A 24,371-nucleotide genomic window follows, 5' to 3' on the forward strand; every position below is an offset into this window, starting at 1 on the left:
GTGCGTCAGGGCTGTAGAAAGTGTAAGGTGTTCTGCCAGTGCCCACGTGCCCCAGCGTCTGGCGGAGACAGGAAATACTCTCCTCCGAGGGCTCAGCTGGTTTCAGCAGTTTAGTCTAGGACGGGAAATGACCCATCCTGCAGGGCTGTGTCCCCAGCCCGCGGGCCTCCTTGGCGGCCTCTGTGGTGGTGCCTGCTTCTCAACCACCCCGTTCTGGATCAGGCGTCTGGAATCTGGTTCTTTTCCATGTGGTCCCTGTCTGGCTGGCTGACACGGGGGTCACTAGTGGTACGACTAGATTCAACGTAAATGCACCCTTAAAAGGAACAAGTCAGCTCCTCAGTGCGCTTTGCAGGAACTCGGTGGTCCCTGTGCCCTCGTTTCTGTCTGATCCCCAAACTCTCCGGGTTTGTCTGGGACGCTCTCCTTGGCCTGCCCAGATGCACAGGTCACTCGATCCCGTGCTGCCAAGACTCGACGGCCTCTTCCCCTGCTCTTGCGGGCGCAGAGCCAGCTCTCCTGCCCTCCCCGCAGCGGGCCGGCTTCTCTGCGGCTGTGCTCTAGGAACCCGGATCAGACGCGGCGGAGAGGACGTGCAGGGGCGCGGGCGCCAGACGGAGGCGGTCGGCAGAGGCGGCCCGGAGGGGGAACACGGGCGACGGACCGGCCTTTGCAGGGGATCCCGAACCACGAACTCCCGAGGATGAGGGGATGGCGACGGACGGTGAGTGGGTCCTCCCACCTCGCCGGCGTCGGTGAAGCTCCCTGGCTCCCTTTCCGGTTACTGCCCCCTTCGTTTCACGACGAGGCGAGTGAACGTCCTCCAGAGGGTGAGTGGGTCAGAGCCCCTGAAATCCTGGCCAGGCTGCCGCCTTCAGCGAGGTGCTCAAACCTTGTGGCTTTGCTGATTTTTAAAAGCCACTGACTACTGTCCATGGACGGTACTGACGGGTGTCTTCCATTATTCTCCAGATCAGACAGCCGGCAAGCAGCCTGTCGGTCCCCAGAGGCAGCACGCCGGTGACCAGTGCTGGTCTCGTGGGCTCGGGTGGAGGGCGGTATCAGCTGCGGGTGCCCGTCTCCAGCTGCTCCGGGGTTTCAGGAGACCGCTGCCGTCTTCCCCTGCTTCCCCCTTCTCCATCTCACAAGCCCCCACAATCCCTCCACCTCCTGGTTAGGCGGATGCCCAGGAGGCACCGTGAGGATGAGGGCCCGGAGGATTCTGGGCTGGGGCTGGTTTGGCACTGAAAATCCTTGTGGAGTTCCCTTGTGGCCTAGCCGTTAAGGGTCTGGCATCCCTGCTGTGACTCGGGTTGCCACTGCGGAGCCCACGCAGGGCCTCGGGGGAAAGTTACGTGCTTAAAGCTCTGCCGCTCACGGAAGGGGGAAGAGTGGGGGTGGCGGGGGCTGTGGGCCTGGTCACGGGCCGGTCTCCCTGCTTTTCAGGGCCACCTCCTCCCACGGACAGTCTGTGATGCTCCCGCCACCAGACAGGGTCACAGACAGACTCACTGATGCTGCAGAGGCGTCATCCTGAGCATCGTTACCGACTCGGGGAGCGAAAACCAGCATTTTCCCGTCTCCCCAGTCGGAGTGGGAAAAGCTCAGCATCATGCTTTAAGACTGACCCACCTGGTAAAAAGCGTGCTGTTTTCTAAAATCAGCGCTGGTAGCTAAATGTGTTTCCACTTACAGGTCCAGTGCTAGCTATGAATTTGGGGTGAGATGCTTTTACCTTAAAAGGCATTAACCAGGCAGACCTCGCTGTATGGCACTTTGCTTGATTTTCCCTCACAGATAGCACTGATACTGGGTTTTTTTCTTACAAATGGAAGGTTTTTTGGCAGGTCTGCCAACATCATTTTCCCGGCAGTGTGGATGGGCTCACGCCGCGTCACTGTGTCATGTTTTGGTAACTCCTGCAGCATCTCCAGCCTGCCGTTACTACCGTCATAGTGAGCCGCCGTCTCTGATGCCACCACGACAGCTCCCTGAAAGCTCAGACGATGATTCGTGTTTTTGAGCAATCAAATATTTTAAAATTAAGCTATGGACATGGTTTAGACATCATGCTATTACAGAGCTAACAGACCATGGTGTAGACGCAAGTTTTACATGTACTGGGAAACCTGAAAGTTCCTGTGCCTTACTTTATTGCAATATTTGCTTTACTGAGATAGCCTGGAACCAAACTCCTCGTTTGGCTCCTGGTCGGATTCCTAATCGGAGTCGTTTCCGCGGTGCCTCGACGGGACCTCCTCGCCTGTACGGCTCGGCTACAGGAGGGGAGCCAGGCAGCTGGCATCCACCCCGCTGGTGTCACAGAAGGAAACAGCCAGGTGTGTGTGTGACCGCAGACGGACGAGCCACGCCGCCGATGAAACGCTCTGGCACAACCCGCCAACCACACAACATCACAGACTCTGGTCAAGGCCAGAGAGACAGGAGAAAGAGGAACTCGGGGAAGGACACTGTGTGGACGCAGCCAGCTCCACTCCAGGACGCCCTCTGGGACTCGCTCTGAAGCTTGACCCCCGGTTACAATGGAGGGAGCTGGGAGCTCTCCCATCCTGGCTCAGGGGAAACAAATCTGACCAGTAACCTTGAGGACGCAGGTTCGATCCCTGACCTCGCTCAGTGGGTTAAGGATCGGGCGTTGCTGTGAGCTGGGGTGTAGGTTGCAGATGCAGCTCAGATCCTGTGTTTGGCTGGGCTGTGGTGTAGGCCGGCAGCTACAGCTCTGATTAGACCCCTAGCCTGGGAACCTCCATATACCACGGGAGCAGCCCCAGAAAAGACAAAAAAAAAAAAAAAAAAAAAGAAAAAGAAAAAGCTGAACATCAAAACCAGGAGAAGACGCTATAGCCCAAGCGGTCAGCCTGAACAATGTGCTGTGTGGGCCTGGGTCCTGAGTTTTGTGATGCAAGTTGTAGGTTGTGGGGTTTTTCCCCCCAGCAGAAGGAATTTTTCTGCTTTCAGAAATGCCTTAAGATCATTTCCAAGTAGTGTGATTATTGTTGTAACACAGGGACCTAACACAACAGCGCTTCAGACCTGCCCTTCCAAGCCATCACTCCAGTTCTGACATCCACCGCCAACAAAATGTTTCCAGAAGTGCCATTTTCTCCTGAAAACGGTTTTCGGAGTTAGCTATTCGGAGTCACTTGCAATGGTAATGGTGCAGGGCGCTGAACTAAGAAGAGACCCCAGACATTTTTGAATGAGATTTCGAAACCCTGCATTTCTTGGACCAAAACATGCACTGCAGCCTGTGAGCAGGCAGGCGAGGCCCCGAACACCTTCTGCCCCCACCAAACACAGGGCGCAGTTCTGGGAGTGCTCCCTTTCCTGTGACGGACCCAGGGCTGAACAAAGGCCACCAGGAGCGGTGCCCACGGGTGTTTCCGGGGGGCAGGGGGAGCGGCACAGGCTTGGGTGCCACCGCCGTTCTGCACCCTCCCGCCCTAGTCCAGCCCCCTCGGCCCCCAGTCCTCCCAGGCTCCCTCCCCACCCCATCCGCACCCCCTTCTCACCCTGCACCCCCCCCCCGCAGCTCCTCCCAGCACCTCCGGGAGCAGGTCTCTCCTCTCCAACTTGCTCAGCACCCGTGTGGGTGCCCGCCCGCCCGTCCCGGGCTTTCCTTCACCACCAAGAGTACAGCCGGCCCCACACAGGAGCCCCCAGGACGCCCCCCGGGCTGCCCCGCGCCCTCCCCTGCCCAGCGGACCCCACGCCGCCAGCCCCTCCTGCCCTCTCAGTCACCCCCCTTGCTCCATCCTTTTCTCCTCCACCCCGGATAATCTACACCGAAGAAAACAAAAATGGACACGAACTCCCAGGAGCCTCGGCCGCCCTGGAATCCCTGCCTCTCCTCCCAGGTCACCTACGGGGCTGCTGGCTTTCTGCTCTTCTGCTGGGAAGTTCCTCCCTGGGTGTCTCAGCTGAGCCGGCACCTGGCACCCCTGCAGACATCCTCCCCTGCAGACGACCTCTGCCACATGTGCCCAGGTCCCCTTCAGGCCGGGGGCTGGGGGGGCCCCCGCGGGGAGTGCTGTGGGCGGGAATCGCCTGGCTGAGGGCTCGGCCCCTCCTTCCCTCTGCTCCCACCCGCGTGGCCCGAGATGCTCCCTCCTGAGCTCCCGGCGCCTGACCTCAGGTCAGCTTCCCAGAAAACCCAACCTGTCACCCGCCCCAAGGCGGCCCCTCCTCCCGCCGTGGCCCCGCCTGGCTGTAACTCTCCACACAGCTCTCGGCTCTGACATTTCTGGGTATTTCTCCCTGTCTGCGTCTCATCACTGGAACCTCCGTTCCAGTAGAGTCAGGAGCCCGCCTGGCTCATCCCCGCGTCTCCAGAGCCCACACCGCCGGGCACTCGGAAGACGCTGTCAAAGGAACGTGACAGGTGACACCTCTGTCCTTCCAGGCTGCTGAGGGCTACAGGGGCCGTGTGTGCCGTGCTGGCTCGGCACGCCTTCCGAAGGGCTAAGGATCAAATCACCACTTTCAACCTCAAGTCTTCCTCCAGAAAACAGCACGAACACTGACGATACCGAGAAGGGTGATTACGGGCACAGGGGACTGCAGCTCGCACCCAAAGCAGACAAGGCGAGTTTCAAACCCGGTACCACCTGGCAAACGACGGACCTACTGTGTCAACTCACAGCCACAACCAAAGCAGGAGGAGACTGAGGCTGAGGAAGTGGTACGAGTGTGTGGCAGAATCTGGAGGCGTCGGGAGGAAGCCCGAGGGTCACCAGCCTCCCGCGGGGACAGCAGGCGCCCCCAGCGCCAGGACTGGGGTCCACGGGCCTTACGCCACGGCTCTACTCACAGGAGGTGTGGGTCCCGGTTTGGACACCGGTGCCTTAAAGGCAGCCGTGTTTGAGGAAGCATCCACTTTCTTATCTGCAGCCGCTCGCGTCGACAGACACTCCAAGTAGTCGGGTGGGGGGATGACGACGCTGCTCTTCTCCGATAAGTTCATCGTGCTCACGCTCCGTACCGGCGCTGAGCTAGCAACCAAAACGTCGAGGACACACGTTAGACGAGCCCTTGGCCCCTGCATCCCAAACATCCTAGATCCCAGGGCCAGGCCCACGATGGGTGAGGGAGGAGTTCCCGCTGCCGCTCAGTGGGTTAAGAACCCAACTAGTGTCCATGAGGATGTGGCTTTGATCCCCGGCTCACTCAGTGGGGTTAAGGATCCAGTGTTGCCGTGAGCTGTGGTGTAGGCTACAGACTCAAATCGGATCCTGCATGGCTGTGGCTGTCATGTAGGCCTGCAGCTGCAGCTCCGGCTGGACCCCTAGCCTGGGCACCTTCACATGCTGTGGGTGCGGCCCTAAAAATAGACCAAAAAAAACCCAAAGCAAAATGGTGAGGGACACTAGCTACAGTGCCACAGGGCTTCTGCTGGTTTGTAAATGTACACTCAAAACAAGTTCTTTAAAAGACATGGCAAGACGAAGAGGGGAACGTGAGCTCAGGGGCTGACTCAGTTAGTTTGAGGAGTTCAGTGAGAACACACAGCAGAAGCCTCCGCACAACACTGGAGCACTTCAGGTGAAAAAATTCAGAAGTTTAGAGTTCCCTGGTGGCTCAGCAGGTTAAGGAGACGGTGTCGTCACTGCTGTGGCTTGGATTCGATCCCTGGCCCAGGCACTTTGGTATGCTGCAGGCGCAGCCCCAAACAAAACAAACAAAAATCCTCAGCATTTTAACATACAAAAAATACTTAAATTTTATTTCCCTGCCGAGTGGCAGCTGAGCTGTTCTGCAAGGAATACAGGCACATGGGCGGCTCTGGGCAAAAATAGTGGAGGGCTCGGGGGCTCACGCGCGGTGTTCACGGTTGGCCGGGGACAGCGGGAGGGGCCGAGGGCTGCTTTGACACGGGAAATGCTGTGGCCGAGGCGGTCTGTGGTCAAGACGGTGACGTGTTCCGTTTGGACACGTTGTTTTTGGGGACTCATGGGACAGCCACCCGACACACTTATAAATATTAACGTCATGGCCCAGGAGACACCTGCTGGGTCCTAGTCTTGCCTCCACCTCTTCTAGCTCTTTGAGAAAGTTATTAAACCTTTCTATACCAGTTTCTTTAGGCTTTTTTTTGTGTGCATCTTAGGGCCTCCCTTGCAGCATGTGGAGGTTCCTAGGCTAGGGGTCACATTAGAGCTGCAGCTGCCAGTCTACACCACAGCTCATGGCAACACTGGATCTTTAACCCACTAAGTGAAACCAGGGGTTGAACCTGCGTCCTCGTGGACACTAGTCAGGTTCATTCCCGCTGAGCCACAACAGAAACTCCCACAATTTCTTCCATTTTAAAGTGGGGACCAATCTCATCAGGTTGTTAGGAGAATTAGACGCCCTGGTCAATGTCAGGCACCCCGGACAGCCTCTCAGGCACGCTGACGGCCATCGTCTGGACGGGAATCCAGATGTGGGGTGAGCGGCACAGAGGAGCTGCGTGAAGCCCCAGGTGTACTTCAGGCCATGGGAGTAGACGTGAAGGCCCAGAAAAGGGACAAGGACGGAGGGCAGACCCCAGAGACATCTACGATGAAGCCGAGGGCAGAGGCGAGGCCTGAAGACAGAGGGCTGGTGAGGTGAGGAAATGAAGAGTGCAAGGGCAAGAAGCCAAGGGAGAGAACATTCCAGAAAAAGTGCTCACCGGCATCAAAGGCTGCTGAGTAAGACCAAGAGGGAAGGCGTGGGCCTTGGGTTTCGCCCGCAGTGGGGGGCAGGAGGGGGTGGGTGGTGCTGAGGCTGCCGGGAGGCGGCAGGGTGGGGTCTGGGGCAGGTCTCCTCACACCCACAGGAAAGCAGGCCCACAGAGATCAGGAAGCAAGCAGCCACGGAGCCGCAATCCCCCCGGCCCCCGCCTCCAGGCCACACCGCACTCATCCAGACCCCATTCCCACTCGCCCGAGACACAGGTCAGGGGCGTTTTCTGCCTCCGGGCGGTCGGCACCGCAGGCAGGTCCTACCTGGGCGCGGGCACGCTTGTGGTCTCCGAATCGTCTTCCAGCAGCTTTGTGTACGACGACGGGAACCAGCCCCTCCTACAGGTCGAGAGAGGGGGGAACAAAGACTCTGCTGTGGCGGGAGCAGCCGACAAGCAAACAATAAGCACAGCAAGGCAGGCTCGCTGGCAGCTCAGGGGCAGGCCAGGCCATGTCAGCACATCCTGTCACATGCAGCTTACATACAGCATTAGTTTTATTGCGGTTCCCTTTTTGTTTTATGGTTTCCATATTGGTTTTATTTCCTACTAGAATAATCTACTTCACAGTAAGGCTTGTGCACATACGGCTGAAACGGTGACACGGGCATGTAAACCATTCATGTGCTAAATCTTACCCAAGCAGATCTTAAGAGATCTGAAGTCACATTAAAAAAAAGGGCTATTTTGGAGCTCCCGTTGTGGCACAGTGAAAATGAATCTGACTAGGAATCACGAGGCTGCAGGTTCGATCCCTGGCCTCCATCAGTGGGTTAAGGATCCCGCGTTGCTGTGAGCTGTGGTGTAGGTCAAAGACGCGGCTCGGATCCCGCGTTGCTGTGGCTGTGGTGTAGGCCAGCAGCTGTAGCTCTGATTAGATCCCTAGCCTGGGAACCTCCATATGCCGAGGTGTGGCCCTAAAAAGCAAAATAAATATGAATAAAACAGGATATTTAAACCCATTTTCAGAGGTGACTTGATAGGATCTAGTAACCTATTGATGCATCGAATTTATCTGTATACACACACATAGAGAAAAGAGCCTGGGAGTACCTGGGAACAGAATAACTGCAGTTACCTAAACCACAACCAAAACTCAACTATGAATGTAACTGTGCTGAGGCTCCCCTGCCCACAGGACAACAGCAGCCCTTCCGGTGCCAGCCACTGAGCCCCGTCCTGCCCGCTGACCCCCGTCTGGCCGTGCCGACCCCCGTCTGGCCACGCCGACCCCGTCCTGCCCGCTGGCCTCGCCTGGCCACGTCGACCCCGTCCTGCCCGCTGGCCTCCGTCTGGCCACGCCGACCCCGTCCTACCCACTGGCCTCCGTCTGGCCACGCCGACCCCGTCCTGGGACTTACACCCTGGTGCCGTCGTGCTCGCCGTAGAGCCAGCCGTCCTTCTCCTCCGGGACGAGCAGCGTGATGATGTCTCCCTGCGCGAAGCTCAGCAAGGTCTGGTTGGCGCCGGCCGTGTGCGGGAAGATGGTTTTCACCTTCTGCTTTTTCACCATGTTCAGTCCGGTGGCAACAGAAACCGATCGCTGCAGACTGGCATCGTCTGAAGAATCTGTCCGCAAAGCAAGAGCAGCGATGGCGCCTCCAAGGACGACGATGAGGCGAGTTCAAAGGAGCAAACCCCAGACACCCGCCCAGCCCGTCACCAGCACAGCCCTTCGGCCGAAAAGCCAGTTATCCGTCCACACCGCCTTCCCCTCCGCCTGGACGGACAGCGGCAGGGCCACCGCCCGGGGCCTCTTGGAGGACCCCTGGGGCTAAGGGCTCTTTTCCAGACCCACAGGGTAGCGCAGGGCGCGCCAAGCTCCGTGCACACCGACGCTTAAAGAGGCCAACCAGCCCACCGCCGGCGGCCTGTGCCCCCCCTCACCCCCGAGCCCATCTCCAACGCGCTGTGAGGCACCCTCACCAGCCTGCCCAAGGCCTGTGCCAACTGGACATGAGGACGTGCTCCCTGTGTGGCTGCTCGCCGCGAGCGGGCAGGGGCAGGACACAGTGGGGGACGAGTCACCTGGGAGGTATGGAGCCCTCCCAGGTGCCGAGCCCAGAACCAGAGGACCCAGATTCGGGAGAGAGGTCTGGCTCCAGGGCCTCATGCTGAGCTGGGCTGTGTCTCAACTAACACAACCTGGTATTTCCCACCCTGGCCCCTGCCCCAAGCAAAAACTGGAATGGAGATTTTTTTCCCTCCTCAAATTTTGCTAGCTTACTGTTGACTTTATTTTTTGTTTTTCTGCCTTTTCTAGGGCCGCCCCATCGGCATGTGGAGGTTCCCAGGCTAGGGGTCGAATCAGAGCTGTAGCCGCCGGTCTACGCCAGAGCCATAGCAACGCAGGATCCAAGCCGCGTCTGTGATCTACACCACAGCTCACAGCAACGCTGGATCCTTAACCCACTGAGCAAGGGCAGGGATTGAACCTGCAACCTCATGGTTCCTAGTCGGATTCGTTAACCACTGCGCCACGACGGGAACTCCTACTGTTGACTTTAAAACAATGCAAAATCCCTTTCTGCATGACTCTTGCACATTCTTAATTAGGATATCAACTTTGCATCTCCTCAATACGCTGCATACTGGAATTACCTGAGTGACTTTTCTGCAGCTTTTATGAATAAGAACCAAGGAATCGTCTGAGTGGTGGGGCTGCACACAGCTCTGTGTGTCTCTTTTATGGCCACGCCCCAGCACGTGTTAGTTCCCGGGGAGCGCTGCCTGCTTTAGCTTTATGCCACATAGCAGCTTATAGTCTTTCAAAGGCAAATGACCGCAGGTGACCAACCTCGCAGCTGACACTCTGAGAGTCTCGTCTGCTCCCCGGCAGCCACCGTGCTCTGGACCTCGGGGCTCTGGCTGGCAGCACACTGCACCACCTTCATACCCAGGGGCCCGTGCCACCAACTCCCCGCCCCCGCCCCACCCCTCCAAGACACAGGGGTCAGGCGCCCCCACAGCCTCAAGGTCCCGGGGGCCACAGACTCTGTGCAGGCACAGGGGAGCCCGACCAAAGCCACCTGGAATGTCTGCCCACAAGAACTGCTCCCGATTTATCGAAATAGAGTAATCTGGATTAAGAAATTGTAGCTGTTAGAACTTAAGTCTCCAGAAAGAATGACGTGCTTGGTTAGAGATGACGAAAAACCCCGAATATCATTCAAACGAAGAGGAAGAACTGTCATCTTGCCACGTGAACTTCTATTGTTCGGTTCAGTGAAAACAAGAAATTTTATCACAGTTGCCACCAAATAATGAAGAGAGCCTGAGGCTCTAAGCTAGAGCCCATTCCTTTAAAACATACCATCTTTCGCTAGTACGTTTGTCTCTGCAAACCTCAATCAGTGTGTAGACCCGGTGCGGGTCAGAACAAATGCGTCCCCCAGAAACCGTCCTGTGGTTTCACAACGAGCCTGGACCTCTGCCGAGAGGCGAGCCCCTCCACACGGGTGGGGGGGGGTGTTTTATACACGTGTGCCCTTACCTCTCGGCATGCTTGTCCCAAATGTTTAAACATTTAAAAATGTACTTTTAAGAGACATCAACCTGCTAAGTCTCTTACCTGTGGAATTCTGTATTTTCTCAGAATTCTGGGCCACCGCGGCTGGGTTATTAAACATATCGACCAAAGGGCTGGTCGTCGCTCTGGCGGAAGGAGCCGAGGGGATCTTCGGCGAGTATTTAGAAAGGGTGTCATAGTCTCGCCCGACCTGTGAAAAACTTCTCATGAGTTTACAAGGAGTGTAACACGGAATTAGAGTCCCAGGGCGATTCTGCATTACATGCTTTAAATTCCATTTTCTTCCCCCAATTCTCTTGTTTGTAGGGTGACGGCCCATTTTGCATTATTTTAGGATTACTATCTTCTTGGAGTCCCCTGGTGGCTCAGCAGGTTAAGAACCTGACTAGTATCCGTGAGGATGTGGGGGTTCGATCCCTGGCTTTGCTCAGTGGGGTAAGGATCTGACTTCCATATGCCATGTGTGTGGCCCTGAAAAGACAAAAAAAAGAAAAGGATCTGGTGTCGTTCCTGCTGTGGCTCCAGTTCAGTCCCTGACTCAGGAACTTCTGCCTGCCATAGATGCAACCAGAAAGAACGAACGAACGAAAAAGAATACCACATTATTTTCTCCATTTTTTTTTTTAAATAGCTACTTCCTATTTCCCTGCCCCTTGAAAGGCACGCATCTACTGTCTATGGATTTTTAGGCTCCCTTTTAAATGCTGCTTGGCTGTGGGCCTCTACATTTAAAATTGTTTTTCGACAGAATTGTGACGGCCCGGCTCCAACTTTCTAACATCTTGTTTTCCTCACAAGAAATCTGCTATCGGCAGGATTCTCTTTTCTTTGTACGTGACCCATTTCTTTCCCTCCCAGGAAGTTTTCGGGATCCTCTCTATTTTGCTAAGATGCTGCAAGCTATGGAGGGCCTGGCCTTTTCCACGCACCCGGGATCACTCTGCCTGCTGTGTGAACGGCCAGGTTAGGGCGGTCACCTCTGCAGGGACCACAGGCGGAGGGAACCAGGAGGGTACGTCCCCGGACGGGCTGGGGGCTGACTTCGGGTGTCTGAGGTGCTGGAAGGATGACGCTTGCATCTGCTGGATGGGAAAGGCCGTGGAAGCAGGTTGCGGGGGAAAAGCACCGGGATGCAGCTTTGGACCCGAGATCCAGGAGACGATGACGCCACGCAGGCAGCCGGACGTGCCTCCCGTGTCTGAAAATTCTAACGTGTTCATCCCCTTGGACTTTTTTTTTTTTTAATCCTCTGTTTTTGCACTGCATTTGGGGAGAGTTCTTTGTCTTAACTTCCCAAGCAGTGGAGCCCACCTATTGTTTCGGGGTGTTTTTTGAGGGGAGGAGGGGAAATGAGAAACAAAACTTTTAACGCGAGACCAGTTGCCAACAGGTACAAAAGTAGAGGAAGTGGCACAACCAGTCTCCATGAACCCAACTGACAGCCCATACCCGCCTTCCCCATGACTGGATTATCAGGAAGCCAATCTCAGACATATTTTATTTTTATTTTTTAAAGGGTTCTTCTTATTTATTTATTTATTTATTTTTGGTCTTCTCTCTCTCTTTTTTTTTTTTTGCCATTTCTTGGGCCGCTCCTGCAGCATATGGAGGTTCCCAGGCTAGGGGTCTAATCAGAGCTGTAGCCACAGGCCTACGCCAGAGCCACAGCAACAAAGGATCCGAGCTGCATCTGCAACCTACACCACAGCTCACGGCAATGCCGGATCCTTGACCCACTGAGCAAGGGCAGGGATGGAACCCGAAACCTCATGGTTCCTAGTCAGATTCGTTAACCACTGAGCCACGACGGGAACTCCCCAGACCTATCATTTTAACTATAAACCATAATCCAATTAAAAATTTCCAAGACACCCGACTCTTCTCTGTGACTCTGTGGAGCTAATATCCTTTCATCTCTCTCCTCTGCCCTGCTGGCTCCGTGGCCTCCGTTACTGGTCATGGTGGTTTTTATTTTGGAGCAGCTTTTTTTTTTCCCCCTTTTCTTTTTAGGGCCGCACCCACAGCATATGGAAGTTCCTGGGCTAGGGGCTGAATCAGTGCCGCAGCTGCCAGTCTACACGACAGCCACAGCAACGCGGGATCCTTAACCCACTGAGGAGGGCCGGGTCGAACCTGCAACCTCATGAGCACAATGTCGGGTTCTTAACCTGCTGAGCCCTAATGAGAGCTCCCATTTCGTCGCGTCTTTTTTATGAGACTGGATTTTGCCACTTGTTCAGTGACTGCGGGCTGCCTGGCCGTCGTAGAGTCGGACGGCAGTCGCTGTTCTCCCTACTGCCGCTGACAGTGACCGTGTGCACGTGGCCTCTTGTCATGATCGCCGACTACCCGCGGTGAGGCGGGGGGAGAGGTGAGGCCGGCGTCCAGGAACGGGCGGCACCCCTTCCGTGCAAACACACTGCTGCTTTGGTTCACAGACGCAAGCCCCTGCTCCCTGCTGTTCAGCGCGGGTGGGACGGGGCCGGGGGAGCGACAGGCCCGGATGATCTGAACCAGCTCCCCACCCCACGGCATCGGGACGCTCAGGCTCCTTCCCGCTTCCACTGGCTCGGAGGGCCCTGCCCTGCCCTGCCCGCCGCATCCTCCACACGCTGGGGTCTGGCCCTTCTCAGCCCGGAGACGTTTCTCGTCCCGTCTCTCACCTTCTCGTGCTTCCGCACGCCTGTCCGGGCCTGCGAGGCAGGGGGCTTACCGTCTTTGCCGTCACTTCGGAGGGCGCTGTGTGCAGAGGGAAGGCGACTGACGCGTGTCAAACTACCTGTTGCACTCTAGTCGCCACGTGTGCTAAGCGTGCACGACAACGCCCCCACTCATTCCCCGGAGTATTTGCGGCCTGTTTCTCCCCAGGGGGCCGATACCGTGACCAACGGCCCCCGAGGGGCTCCCTGGGTCCCTAAGACACGTGACGCTGCCTCACTGGGAAGCCGTTTAGAAGCTGGAATCATTCCCAGCGAAAGGACCGACAGGAAAAGCTCTACAGCCGAGACGCCAGTGCTGAAGAGCGTGGGAAAGAGAAACATGCGCAACCCCTGTCCCCACATCGAAGGCGACGGATAAAAGGGAGACACGGTCGGTCCTAGAAGCCACGCAGGCCCTGTGGCTTCCACGGACGACGAAGGCCCTGGTCTGATGGGCACAGTTTGCCAGGTCCTCTTAGACTGACACCTTGGGGACAAGCGGTTCTTACCACGCTGCTTCTCTCGACCACGGGGGACGGCAGCGGCGTTCCAGACAGGGGGGTGGTCGCCGGGGTCCTGATTTCTTCGATCATATGCATGACTTTCTCTGGCACCTTCGTGGCGTCGCCGCAGGTCTCCTGCCACCTCGGCAGTTTGGAGTTGATCAGCTCTGCAGACTAGGAATTCAAAAGAAAGGACACCAAAGACAAACGTGTGTGGTGAGAAGGGCAATAATTACAGAAACGACACGAAGCCAGACGACTACCGTATCCCAGGCTTATCGCCAGAGTGTGGGAGCTGTGAGGTCAATTCAGTGAGGGGCTGAAGCATCTTAGGGCATCCGCTGCTCCCGTTCAATAGAAATTTTCCATCTGCTGCTGTGTGAACACAGAGTTTAAGCCTAGGGAGTTCCTGGCATGACTCAGCAGGTTATGAACCCGACTAGTATCCATGAGGACGTGGGTTCGATCCCTGGCCTCCATCAGTGGGTAGGGAATCTGGTGTTGCCGTGAGAGGTGGTGTAGGTCGCAGACGTGGCTCAGATCTGGTGTGGCTGTGGCTGTGGTGGAGGCCGGCAGCTGTAGCTCGGATTCCACTGCCAGCTGGGAACTTTCATATGCTGAAGGTGCAGCCCTAAAAAGCAAACAAACTAACCAAACAAAAAACCCAGAGTTTAAGACGAAGAAAAGAATTGTAAATAATTCAGAATAAGTTCAAAAACTAAAAGGGGGCATTCTTGCCGCATTACAGTGGGTTAAGGATCCGAGCTGACTCTGCAGCGGCAGCACAGGTTCAATCCCCAGTCTGGTGCAGTGGGGCTACGGATCCCCCGTGCCTGCGGCTGCGGCTTGGATTCGATCCCTGGCCTGGGAACGTCCATGTGCCGCAGGTGCGGCCAAAACAGAAACCTAAAAGGGAAAGGTGGGACACTCTGTATCAAGCGGCTGTTGTCCCAGGGCCCCCGAAGTCCCCACTGTCTTCCTCCCACTCCTCTGACCTTGCTGCAGGACCAGGGGGGACGAGACCCCAGGGAAACCGACTGATGTGCTCGTGAGGGAAATGATTGGATCTGCCCTGAGAAGGTCCCCTCTGGGACAGAGGGACAGCGGCAGAGTGTGGGGGCTCCTCAAAGCCAGGCCAGTGCTGAGGGGATGCCCTGGCTACAGGCAGCTGGGGTGCAGAGCGGACGGAGGAAGAATGACAGCTCTGAGAGCCCAAGCCCGAGGCGACTGTCCCTGGCTCTTCTTACAGCTGGACCCAGATTCCCCAGAGCCTTTCGGAGAGCAGTCTAGTTGGAAAGGGAAGAGGTGACCTTTCCTGAAATTCTTTCTTTTTTCTTTTTGTCTTTTTCTAGGGCTGCACCCGTGGCATATGGAGGTTCCCAGGCTAGGGGTCGAATCGGAGCTGTAGCTGCTGGCCTACACCACAGCTACAGCAACGTAGGATCTGAGCCGCATCTGTGACCCACACCACAGCTCATGAAAACGCCGGATCCTTAACCCACTGAGCAAGGCCAGGGATCGAACCTGAAACCTCAGGGTTCCTAGTTGGGTTCGTTAACCACTGAGCCACGACGGGAACTCCCTTTCTTTCTTTTTAGGCCTGCACGTGTGGCACATGGAAGTTCCCAGGCTAGGGGTCCAGTTGCAACTGTAGCTCCACAGCAACACCTGATCTGAGCTGGGTCTTCGACCTACACCACAGCTCATGGCAATGCCAGAACCTTAACTCACTGAGCGAGGCCAGGGATTGAACCTGTATCCTCATGGATCCTAGTCGGGTGGGTTTGTTAAGCACTGAGCCACGGCAGGAACTCCCACAAAGCTTCTCATTTTCACAGAGCATGCTCTAAATAACTTTATGATGAATAAAAATGAATATTTGGCTTCAATCAATGCTTTTTTTTTTTTTTCTTTAAACAGTCTCTTTTCGTTGTTGTTGTTTTTGTCTTTTTAGGGCCATACTCATGGCATATGGAGGTTCCCAGGCTAAGGTTCGAACTGGAGCTGCAGTTGCCGGCCCACACCACAGCCAACACCAGATCGGAGCCATATCTGTGACCTACACCACAGCTCACGGCAATGCCGGATCCTTAACCCACTGAGCAAGGCCAGGGATCGAACCTGTGTCCTCGTAGATACTAGTCAGGTTCATTATGTGCGGAGCCACGACGGGAACTCCTCAATGCTTGTTTCGGATGCTTATGTAAGTGCAATAGAATTCATGATAATAATAAAATTAAAAAAAAGGAAATTTTGGAATGATTTCTGGGGGTTAAACCTCACAGCTGCACACGCCGAGGAGGGCGATAAAGCCTCCTTGCAGCTGATGAATAAACATAGCCCTTAAAGAGGAGTGAAAAGGTCACTGCCACCAATTGGCCTGATGTGGTGAATGAAGCCTGGGGCCGAATCTCCAGGGACACCGTCTACACGGACTCCCCAAGGCGAGCATCTCAGACCACGCAGTGGAGGCGGCGACTGGGGGGCGGCGGGGGGGGGGGGGGTGTTGGGAGTCCTGGGGCCGGCTTGGACTCTCCCGGTGGCTCTGGTGAGGACACTGATGCGGAAGGTGCATCAGAGAATCTGAGAAAAGGCTGACTCATGGGTGAGAAAAGGAAGAAAGGCCCGCTTCTCAGCTATTGATTAAATATGGATGTGCTACTAAATTAAACATTATAGGCAGGCATTTGACAATTCATCTACATCTCTTGCCCCCTCCCTCTCTTTCTTTTTCGGCCACCCTGCAGCATATGAAATCGCCCGGCCCAGAGATCAGATCGGAGCCAGAGTCACGGCCTGTGCCGCAGCACCACCAGATCCTTAACCCGCTGTGCCGGGCTGGGGATGGCACCTGTGTCCCAGGGCTCCAGAGACGCTGCTGATGCCATCGCGCCACAGCAGGAGTTCCATCTACCTCGCTGGAAGTTAACCCACACCCATTTCCCTGGAGTCTTCACTGGCAAATTAGGCCCATCGCTTTCTACTGGGGCAGGTAGGGAAGGTGCAGTATTTTAAGGACCTGAAAATACGAGTAATGTTAGTTCGTGCCACACGATCTGCCATCACACCCACCTGCACGTGGTAATTCTGTATGTGACTCGCAAAGCTGCAGTGTTTGTCCACCAGAAAGCAGAAGCGCCTCTTCTCTTCCAGCAGGGCTTCTTTGCAGCCGTCTGCAATAAATTTCTGGATTTCATTCTGGCGAGAGGTAATGGTTTCTACATACTAGGAAGATAAATAATAATTATGCAAGTGTGACATGAGGAATCAAAGAGCTACTACCCCCAGCCTGAGCTTTGGCCACCTTTACACTTGCATTATCCTGATAACGGAGTACATGCTAAGTGCAGATAAACATTAGACCGACTAACCAAGCTGTCACCTGACCTGAGCCACCAAGATCCCTGACTCCCGCCGTGTGGAGAGAGGCTGCCAAAAGCCTTACATTCCACCGGGCAATCTGCACAAAATATGACTCTGTACTCCAGGGACACGATGGGGTTCGACTGGAAAATCATGGGCTCTGGAACCAGAGAGTTCAAGGTCACATTCCTGTTCCAAGTGCCAATCACGTGGCTTAACCTAAGCCTCCCTTTCCCCATCTGTAAAGTGGGGATGTAACGCTTACGGTACCCGCCCTGAGACGGGAGAAAACGCCAGTGCTCTTGACTCATGATTCTTAACCCTGGGGAGCTCTGCAGCCTTCAGCTCACACCGAGTCCAAGGGCTTATTTTCAGCTTTCGACAGCCGCACGCCCTCCGACAGCCGCACTCCGGGGATGGATACAGGAGCGGCTGATGGAGCCCCGCCCCCCGAGCCCCACGAAAACGGTGCTGCGAAGTTCACCTCCATCTCCTTGTGTTCGTATTTCAGTGCATTTCGTCCTCCTTGACTTTTCCTTCTGATCTTCTTCAACTCCGCTTGAGATTTCTCCAAAGAATCCAGTTTATTCCGGTGTTCGGCTTGGTATCTTTTCAGAGTCGCCTGTAAGTTAAAGGTCGCACTGGGTGTCCTGCACCGCCAGGCCAGCTCTCAGGCCGGTCCTCCTGCTGCTGCTTCCGCTGGGCGAGGCCCCACACCTCACACAGCCCTGGCCTGGCGACAGGCACCCCCACGTCACACCACCCCCTCCCTTCAAGGCCACGTCTCTTCTTCCTTTTTGCCGCTAAGGTTTTTGGACCCTGGGTGGTCAGAAAGGGCTTTAGTGAATAAGCAGTATTAAGTCACAGGCTCCTGGCTGCGGTTATGACTTAACAATTTCCAGAAACAGAATGACCAAAGCCATCGCTTCTGGCGATTCTGGGTGCTGTGAGGCAGGCTGCTTTGGAGCCTTGCAGAGCTGGGGCAGGCTTCTGGCTTCTTCCCTCATTTCCTGTGTGATCTCAGCCGTGACTTTGTTGGTGGTGTTTCTTTTTTAGGGCCGAACCCGCAGCATATGGAGGTTCCCAGGCTATCGGTGGAATCACAGCTGCAGCTGCCGGCCCACACGGCAGCCACAGCAACACCAGGTCTGAGCTGCACCTCTGACCTAGGCAGCAGCTTGTAGCAGTGCCGGATCCTTAGGCTACTGAGCGAGGCCAGGGATCAAACACACATCCTCCTGGAGACAATGTCGGGTCTTTAACCTGCTGGGTCACAAGGGGAACTCCCAACGCCTTGGTTTTTTTAAAACATTCATGTTGGAGTTCCCTGGTGGCCTAGTGGTTTAGGATCTGGCACTGTCACTGCTGTGGCTCAAGTTCAGTCCCTGGCCGGGGAACTTCTGCCTGCCAGGCATGCAGCTAAAAAAAAAAAAAAAAAAAGTTCACGTTTATCCTCTCGTGCATACAGCGAGGACAGAGGAGTGCCTCGTGACAGAGACAGCGTTTCCATGGGGGCAAAAATCAGCTAACAGGTGGACAGCGCCTGGCATTACATCCCCCTCGGGGGCTGTGGGGCTCCCTCTGGGGCACACAGAGCACGCAGGACAGCAGGGGGGGTTCAGGGACATCTGCATCCCCGACTGCCACATGGGCGTCTTAGTGAGAAGAGGGGACTCTGGGTGGCAAAGAAAGCAGCTGCTCTTGAGCAGGCAGGGGACACGGAAAGAGCTGAGGGAAGGAGAACGCTGCTGGGGGCAGGGCTCTGAGGACGGGCCCGGGTGCCCCGGGCACCCTTGCACCCAGCTCATGTCCTCAGGAGCTGGTCTGTGAAAGCAACAGCTGCCCGAACCCAGCTGCAGGTGCCACCCACATATGGCTGTTCTCTGAAAGCCGTGTTTCCGGGGATGCGTGAGTCCCTGCAGCATGTCTTCCCACGCTTTTTAGCAGCGAGCCCAAGTGTTGGGGAGAACAAGCCCGCTCAGCCCAAAGGGACCGCGTCGATTCCGCAGCCGAGGACACACAACGGCTCCATCCACACTGGCGGCTGAGTCAGCTCGGGGGGTGGGTTCTCCTCAGGCTCGACGGCCGCCCCGAAACCCCACGGAGGCGCAGCAGAAGCAGGTACTCACGTTCATGTATTTCACGTCGAGGTCTGTCTTCTTCTCCAGCTCGTGTATAATCTCTTTGTGGAATTTTTTGAACTGTTCACACAAGGAAAGGAAAGAATTCATACCAGGTTGGAGGCTTGCATAAAAATAAAATAAGGACACGTGGTAACTACAAAAAGAGCTCACGTACATTTTCATCAAGGCTCTCGTTGAGTTTCTTGTGGATGCTCGAAATCTCTATGAGAACCTGGCCTGTGAACAAAACCAGATGTGTTGGGGGGAAAGGCCATTGTGTGGTTTTTGTCAAGAGACTCAGAGAAGTAAAGCAGTGGGGTGAGGCCTGGTCCCATGGCCCCCAGGCGGGGTGGGCACCAGAGGGACACAGCCCAGAGCGAAGTGGCTCTCCCCGCTCGCTCACCGAAAGCGGCCCACGCTGTCTGCGGTCACACTGGGTGCTATCTACCCACGCCCGGAGCCGAATCCTATCTACCTGGTTTAATTTCTGAATTCTCCTACAAGAGATTCTCTTGGTTATTGTACTGACTCCAGGAGCAAATGACTTCTCTTTATCGAATCCCGCAAGGAATCTGATGATCTGCCTGGCATAAAGGATAAAGATAATTTTCATTTTCTCCCAGCAGCTCCTGAATCATTCTGGGCAGCAGGGACAGCCGTCCTCTCCGGGGACCGTACCAGTCTCCCAAACAGCTACACGGGAGAGAATGCTCCAGGACAAAAGAGCCTTGCTCCGAAAAGCAGCGAGAGGACCGTGGGACCTGCAAGGCCGGCGGCCTCCTGGGCTGTGCGGCAGGGCTTCTCCAGGTCACCAAGGAACTTGACCCGCCAGCTGGGCCTGATACCCAAGAACGGGGAGAGAGGGAATCATTCGGAACCACCACGAGATCACACCAAACAAGACGACGTGCTGGGCGGAGGGGAAGAGGCGTGCTGTGGGCCCGTCGAGAGGCTGTGGAGGAGGAAGGCTGGAATGACAACTCAGGGAGCTCCTGCCGTGGCTCGGCGGTGAACAAACCCGACTAGGATCCATGAGGATGCGGGTTGGAGCCCTGGCCTCGCTCAGGGGTTGGGGACCTGCCGTGGCTGTGAGCTGTGGTGCAGGTTGCAAAGTGGCTTGGACCCCGTGGCTGTGGTGTAGGCTGCAGCTCTGATTCAACCCCTAGCCTGGGAACCTCCATGTGCTGCGGGTGCGGCCCTAAAAAGCAGGAAAAGGAAATGACAACTTAGGCAGATGTGGGGAAAGAGGAGGACTACGGCCCAGACTGTGGCTTCAGCTAGTGCCTCTAATGCGAACCAAGCGACCACGCTGGTTCTGGAAACATCTTAAGATATGGGGTTCTAAGGGGGCCCAGCCCGGCCTCTTCCCTCGCCTTCAGACTCGGAAACGCAACGCGCCCGGAACACGTCCGCCTGGCTGTCCCATCGGGCACCTCAGACCAGTGTCACTACAGGGTGAACTCACCCGTGTTCTCCGACCCCAGCCAGTGACGAGGGTCGAACACCTCACCTCTGCGTCACACCCGATGACAAAGACTCGCTCCCTTGCGCCATCACCCGGGCCACCTCTAGGGTGGAGCCACGCCTCTTACTCATCCTGGTTCCTTGGGCAACCTATGCCAGCTCTCCACTGCCAGGAGAGAAGGCACTGGGCATGACAGCAAAGTCTATGTTCACCAGGTAACCTGTTCTATCAGAGGAGCGGGCGGGGTCTCCCCAGCCCCCTTCCCCCACACTGACACCTGCCAGTTGGGCCTCTCAGGAGCCGCCCTCCTCTCTCAAGCTCTTATTTCTCATGACCCCCAGCTGGCCCTCTTCTGGATCTTCACCTCACAGGTGCCAGGGAACTTTCCAAATCCCAGTGTACAACGTCCTTCCCGCCCTCGGTGTCCCAGATAAAAAACCAGCTCCCCAGCCCTGAGCCCACCGTGAACACTGCTGCTTAAAATAAGCATGGTGGGGTGGGGCGGGGACAGAGCACCTGCCGTAAGGATGTAACCATGAGGTCACAGGCACCTATAAATCCCTAAGCACCACGGGAGTCTAAGAACCTCTGATCTACCCCGTGACGCAGTTCTCCTGAATCTCAGCATGAAACGAACCAGAGCTCCCCCCGAGCAAAGTCTTTACAGGACCAAGAGCATTCCCACATCAGTGACATTTCCGGTACTGAGATCACCTGGGTTCCCTTCACATCTAGTTCAAACCTACACGTAACTGGAGCTTAGAGATGAAAAACAAACAACAACAAAAACTACGTCAATGACTTGACAACCAGCACTCTCTTGCAGGCAAATCACACGTACTGAAAAACACAAAGTCAAAAAATCATTCTGCTGAAATCATTCGGAGCGATTCAGGTCAGAAGCAAAGTGCTCATTTTTTTTTTGGATGTTGCAATGAACTTTCTTTCTGCAACCTTCTCTAACAGGGATGCCGGAGACATGCGTTGCAAAACCAAGTATGCGCTTGTGCGGTGACCCGGCGAAGGCCCGCCCCGCCCCCCCTGCCCCGTGGGGGGCAGACCGGTGAAGCGGCCCATTCACTCTGCGGGCGGCGGCGGCGGGCAGGCGTGGGGGACCTGCTACTCCCTCCCTCCCGGTTGGAATTTACATGCCAACCTCAGAGCAGCAGCCACTGAGTCCTCAGTCATAGGAGGATTAAAACCCATCTCTGCTGTGATGATGCCAGCTGCCAAAAGTACATCCCGAGGCAGAAAATGAAAACAGCCTTTATGTTCAACCTACAGAGGTTTGTTCTTAAATACAGCAAGTGCCCCTATGCGCCTGAGATGTGGTCTCGCACACGTGGGACGCTCAGCCCTGCAACCCACTTTTCCGTGAGTTACCTTTGGGAAGAAAAGATTTCTTGAAAGAAGAGGGTGGAGTTGAGAAAGCACAGCCCAGATTCCAATGGAGCAGAACTAAATAAATGCCCCAACAGGAACCAGCGCGTGGACCCCAGAAATCACAGCATCGTGTGGACTGGATCAGTCATTTCCTTTTCTCCCTTTTAGGGTTTGGGTTAATATTTTGGGAAAAAACTCACAGTAAATACAGTAATGCGATGCAGTCTGAATAAATTATATTCTTCAATAGCAGTAGGAAAGGAATTCAAATATATATTTTTCTTTTTCGAAAGAATTAAAATTCTTTTTCCATTACAGTTGATTTACCGTGTTCTGTCAATATCTACTGTACAGCAAAGTGACCCAGTCGTACATATATTTATATTCTTTTTCTCCCATTATCCTGCATCGTGTTCCATCACAAGTGACTGGATACAGTTCCCTGTGCAGTGCAGCAAAAATACACACACATTTTTCAAAATCATGAACTCGAGTCAACTAAAAATCAACGTCTACCATTAATTTTCCTCTAGAATTCATACAGATAATAGCTACCAGCAGTACCGCTCTAATTTGAGAAACTGTGAACACACCCGGCCAACATTTTGGACAAGACTGTATGAAGACGCACATCCGGCCAATAGGCAGTATGGACTTTAAAAATTCAACCACGAAAGTTCAAGAGTCTTACTCGGGTGAACACAGAAAGTTTCCATCTGAAATACAGATCCGTCAGTGGCCTATTAATCTATTTTCAACTAGATAATTCTCCATCGATGCGCAGTATACACTGAGAGGAACCCGGCTGAACCTACTAGCGGCCTCGAGTGGCACAGAGCAGGTAGGCATCAACACTCTTCTGCGTTTACACTTGATCGTGGATCTTGGGGACATTTATTATTTCCAGAGGGTGCAGAGCAGTGACGGAGCCTCACACTGTCTCCTCCGTGGGGTTTCGAGGGGACTCAGACCCCAAAACGACTAGGTGGAAGCCAACCCACCCCTGAGCTAAAGCTACACCGTATGGATGGAAGTAAAGCTGATTAAAAGGGTCACTGGAAAAAGGACCCCGTGTCGCACATGCCCCATGTGAGGCGGAGAACATGTAAGAGCAACCTACACCCAGACAGGATACCACGTATGTCCTCTGCCTGGAGTCACCAACACTGAATTAGCACAGGGTCAGGCCAGTGACCAACATGTGACCCAACTTGACGGGCTTTGCCGGCACCTAAGAATAGCTCTCAATGGTTGTCCCTCCAAGTCCCTGGATGCAGCTAGTCAATACTGAAACTGTTGAAGCAAGCGACGTGCGCAGAGGCACAATGCCAAGTGAGTGATAGGGTGAGCACTGCATCCAATGTTCCTTCGAAAGTCTCGCTTGTGACTTAACCAACCACAGCGCTACAAGTTCTGATTAATGTCTTACACGAGGCTGTAATTATTCTACCTTTGATTATGATCCATCCTGTCGGATGAAAACAAGTGAGACAAACAGAAGTTATACTACAGAATTATACAGTGGTTCCAAAGTTCTTGGATTACCACAGATGCAAGTAAAGTGCCAATAACTGACTCTAATAAAAAAAAGTGCTTGTTGAAATCTCTGGGGTAGCCACTGAGAAAATAAAGTGCATGTAACTATCAAGCTAATAATGAGTCAGAAAGAGGACTTGAGAAGAAATTACTATAGGAGAGTAGAAAGCAGAAAGTAATTACACTGAATGTAACCAGACTATATAGTTCAATTAAAAGATCAAGATGCTTAGGTTTAAAAGAACAATGCTTACAAGAAACACACCTTAGTACAGAAAGGTTGAGAGGAAAACGATGAAATAAGACAGATGGTAAACACTAATCAAAAGGAAGCTGATGTAGGTACATTAAAATTTAACAATCAAGACAAAATACAGAGGTCAAGCGGCACTATTAGAGACAAGGCAGTCATTTTTTAATGCAAAAGGTTCAGTTCATCTGGAAGACAGAAAAATCTACACATGCACACAAGTGGTCTTAACATATTTAGACCAAAACCAAATTAGGAGATTTTAATATACCACTCTTAGGCAACTGAAAGAACAAGCAAAAGAATCAGTACAGATACAGACGACCTGAATAATATGATAAACTTGATCTAGTGAACATACAAAGAATGCTACCTAACACAAATAAAGCACATATTATCTACATATATACACTATATATACCATATATATAAAGCATATCCAATAACTTCATTTTAAAGCACAAACACAAAATATTAAAAAGGGACCAAAAGAAAGCCTCCCTATATATCTAAAAATTGAAATTATACATAAGATGCTCTTTAACACACAATTAAGCTAGAAATCATGAACAAAAAAGTAACTAGAAAATGCCCACATACTGGAAATGAAAGAGACCTCTAAATAACATATGTCAAAGAAGAAATCACAATGGAAGTTAAAATGATTCTGAAATGAAATGATAAAGAAAACAGAACATATAAAACATGTAAGATGCAGCTAAAGCTGTGGTTAGAGGAAGTTTTATAGCCTCAAAATTCATATATTAGAAAAGAGTGTGAAAAATCAGTATTT

General features: G+C 54.0%; 1 protein-coding gene across 1 annotated transcript in view; it reads right to left on the minus strand.

The window, feature by feature from the left end:
- The window catches only part of BAIAP2L1 (BAI1 associated protein 2 like 1), a 95,622-nt gene that overhangs the window by 5,976 nt on the left and 65,275 nt on the right, over positions 1-24,371 (minus strand). Inside the window, exons 4-12 of the mRNA XM_003354447.4 lie at positions 19,120-19,181; positions 18,951-19,022; positions 17,306-17,443; positions 16,531-16,683; positions 13,465-13,632; positions 10,299-10,446; positions 8,089-8,296; positions 6,993-7,067; positions 4,832-5,012 (exon numbers count right to left, since the gene is read on the minus strand). Coding sequence (XP_003354495.2) covers positions 4,832-5,012; positions 6,993-7,067; positions 8,089-8,296; positions 10,299-10,446; positions 13,465-13,632; positions 16,531-16,683; positions 17,306-17,443; positions 18,951-19,022; positions 19,120-19,181 — 1,205 coding nt within the window. The remainder of the gene's footprint in view (positions 1-4,831; positions 5,013-6,992; positions 7,068-8,088; positions 8,297-10,298; positions 10,447-13,464; positions 13,633-16,530; positions 16,684-17,305; positions 17,444-18,950; positions 19,023-19,119; positions 19,182-24,371) is intronic.

The sequence above is a fragment of the Sus scrofa genome, chromosome 3 (assembly GCF_000003025.6).
Source record: "Sus scrofa isolate TJ Tabasco breed Duroc chromosome 3, Sscrofa11.1, whole genome shotgun sequence".
In the NCBI taxonomy this organism is placed as follows: Eukaryota; Metazoa; Chordata; class Mammalia; order Artiodactyla; family Suidae; genus Sus; species Sus scrofa.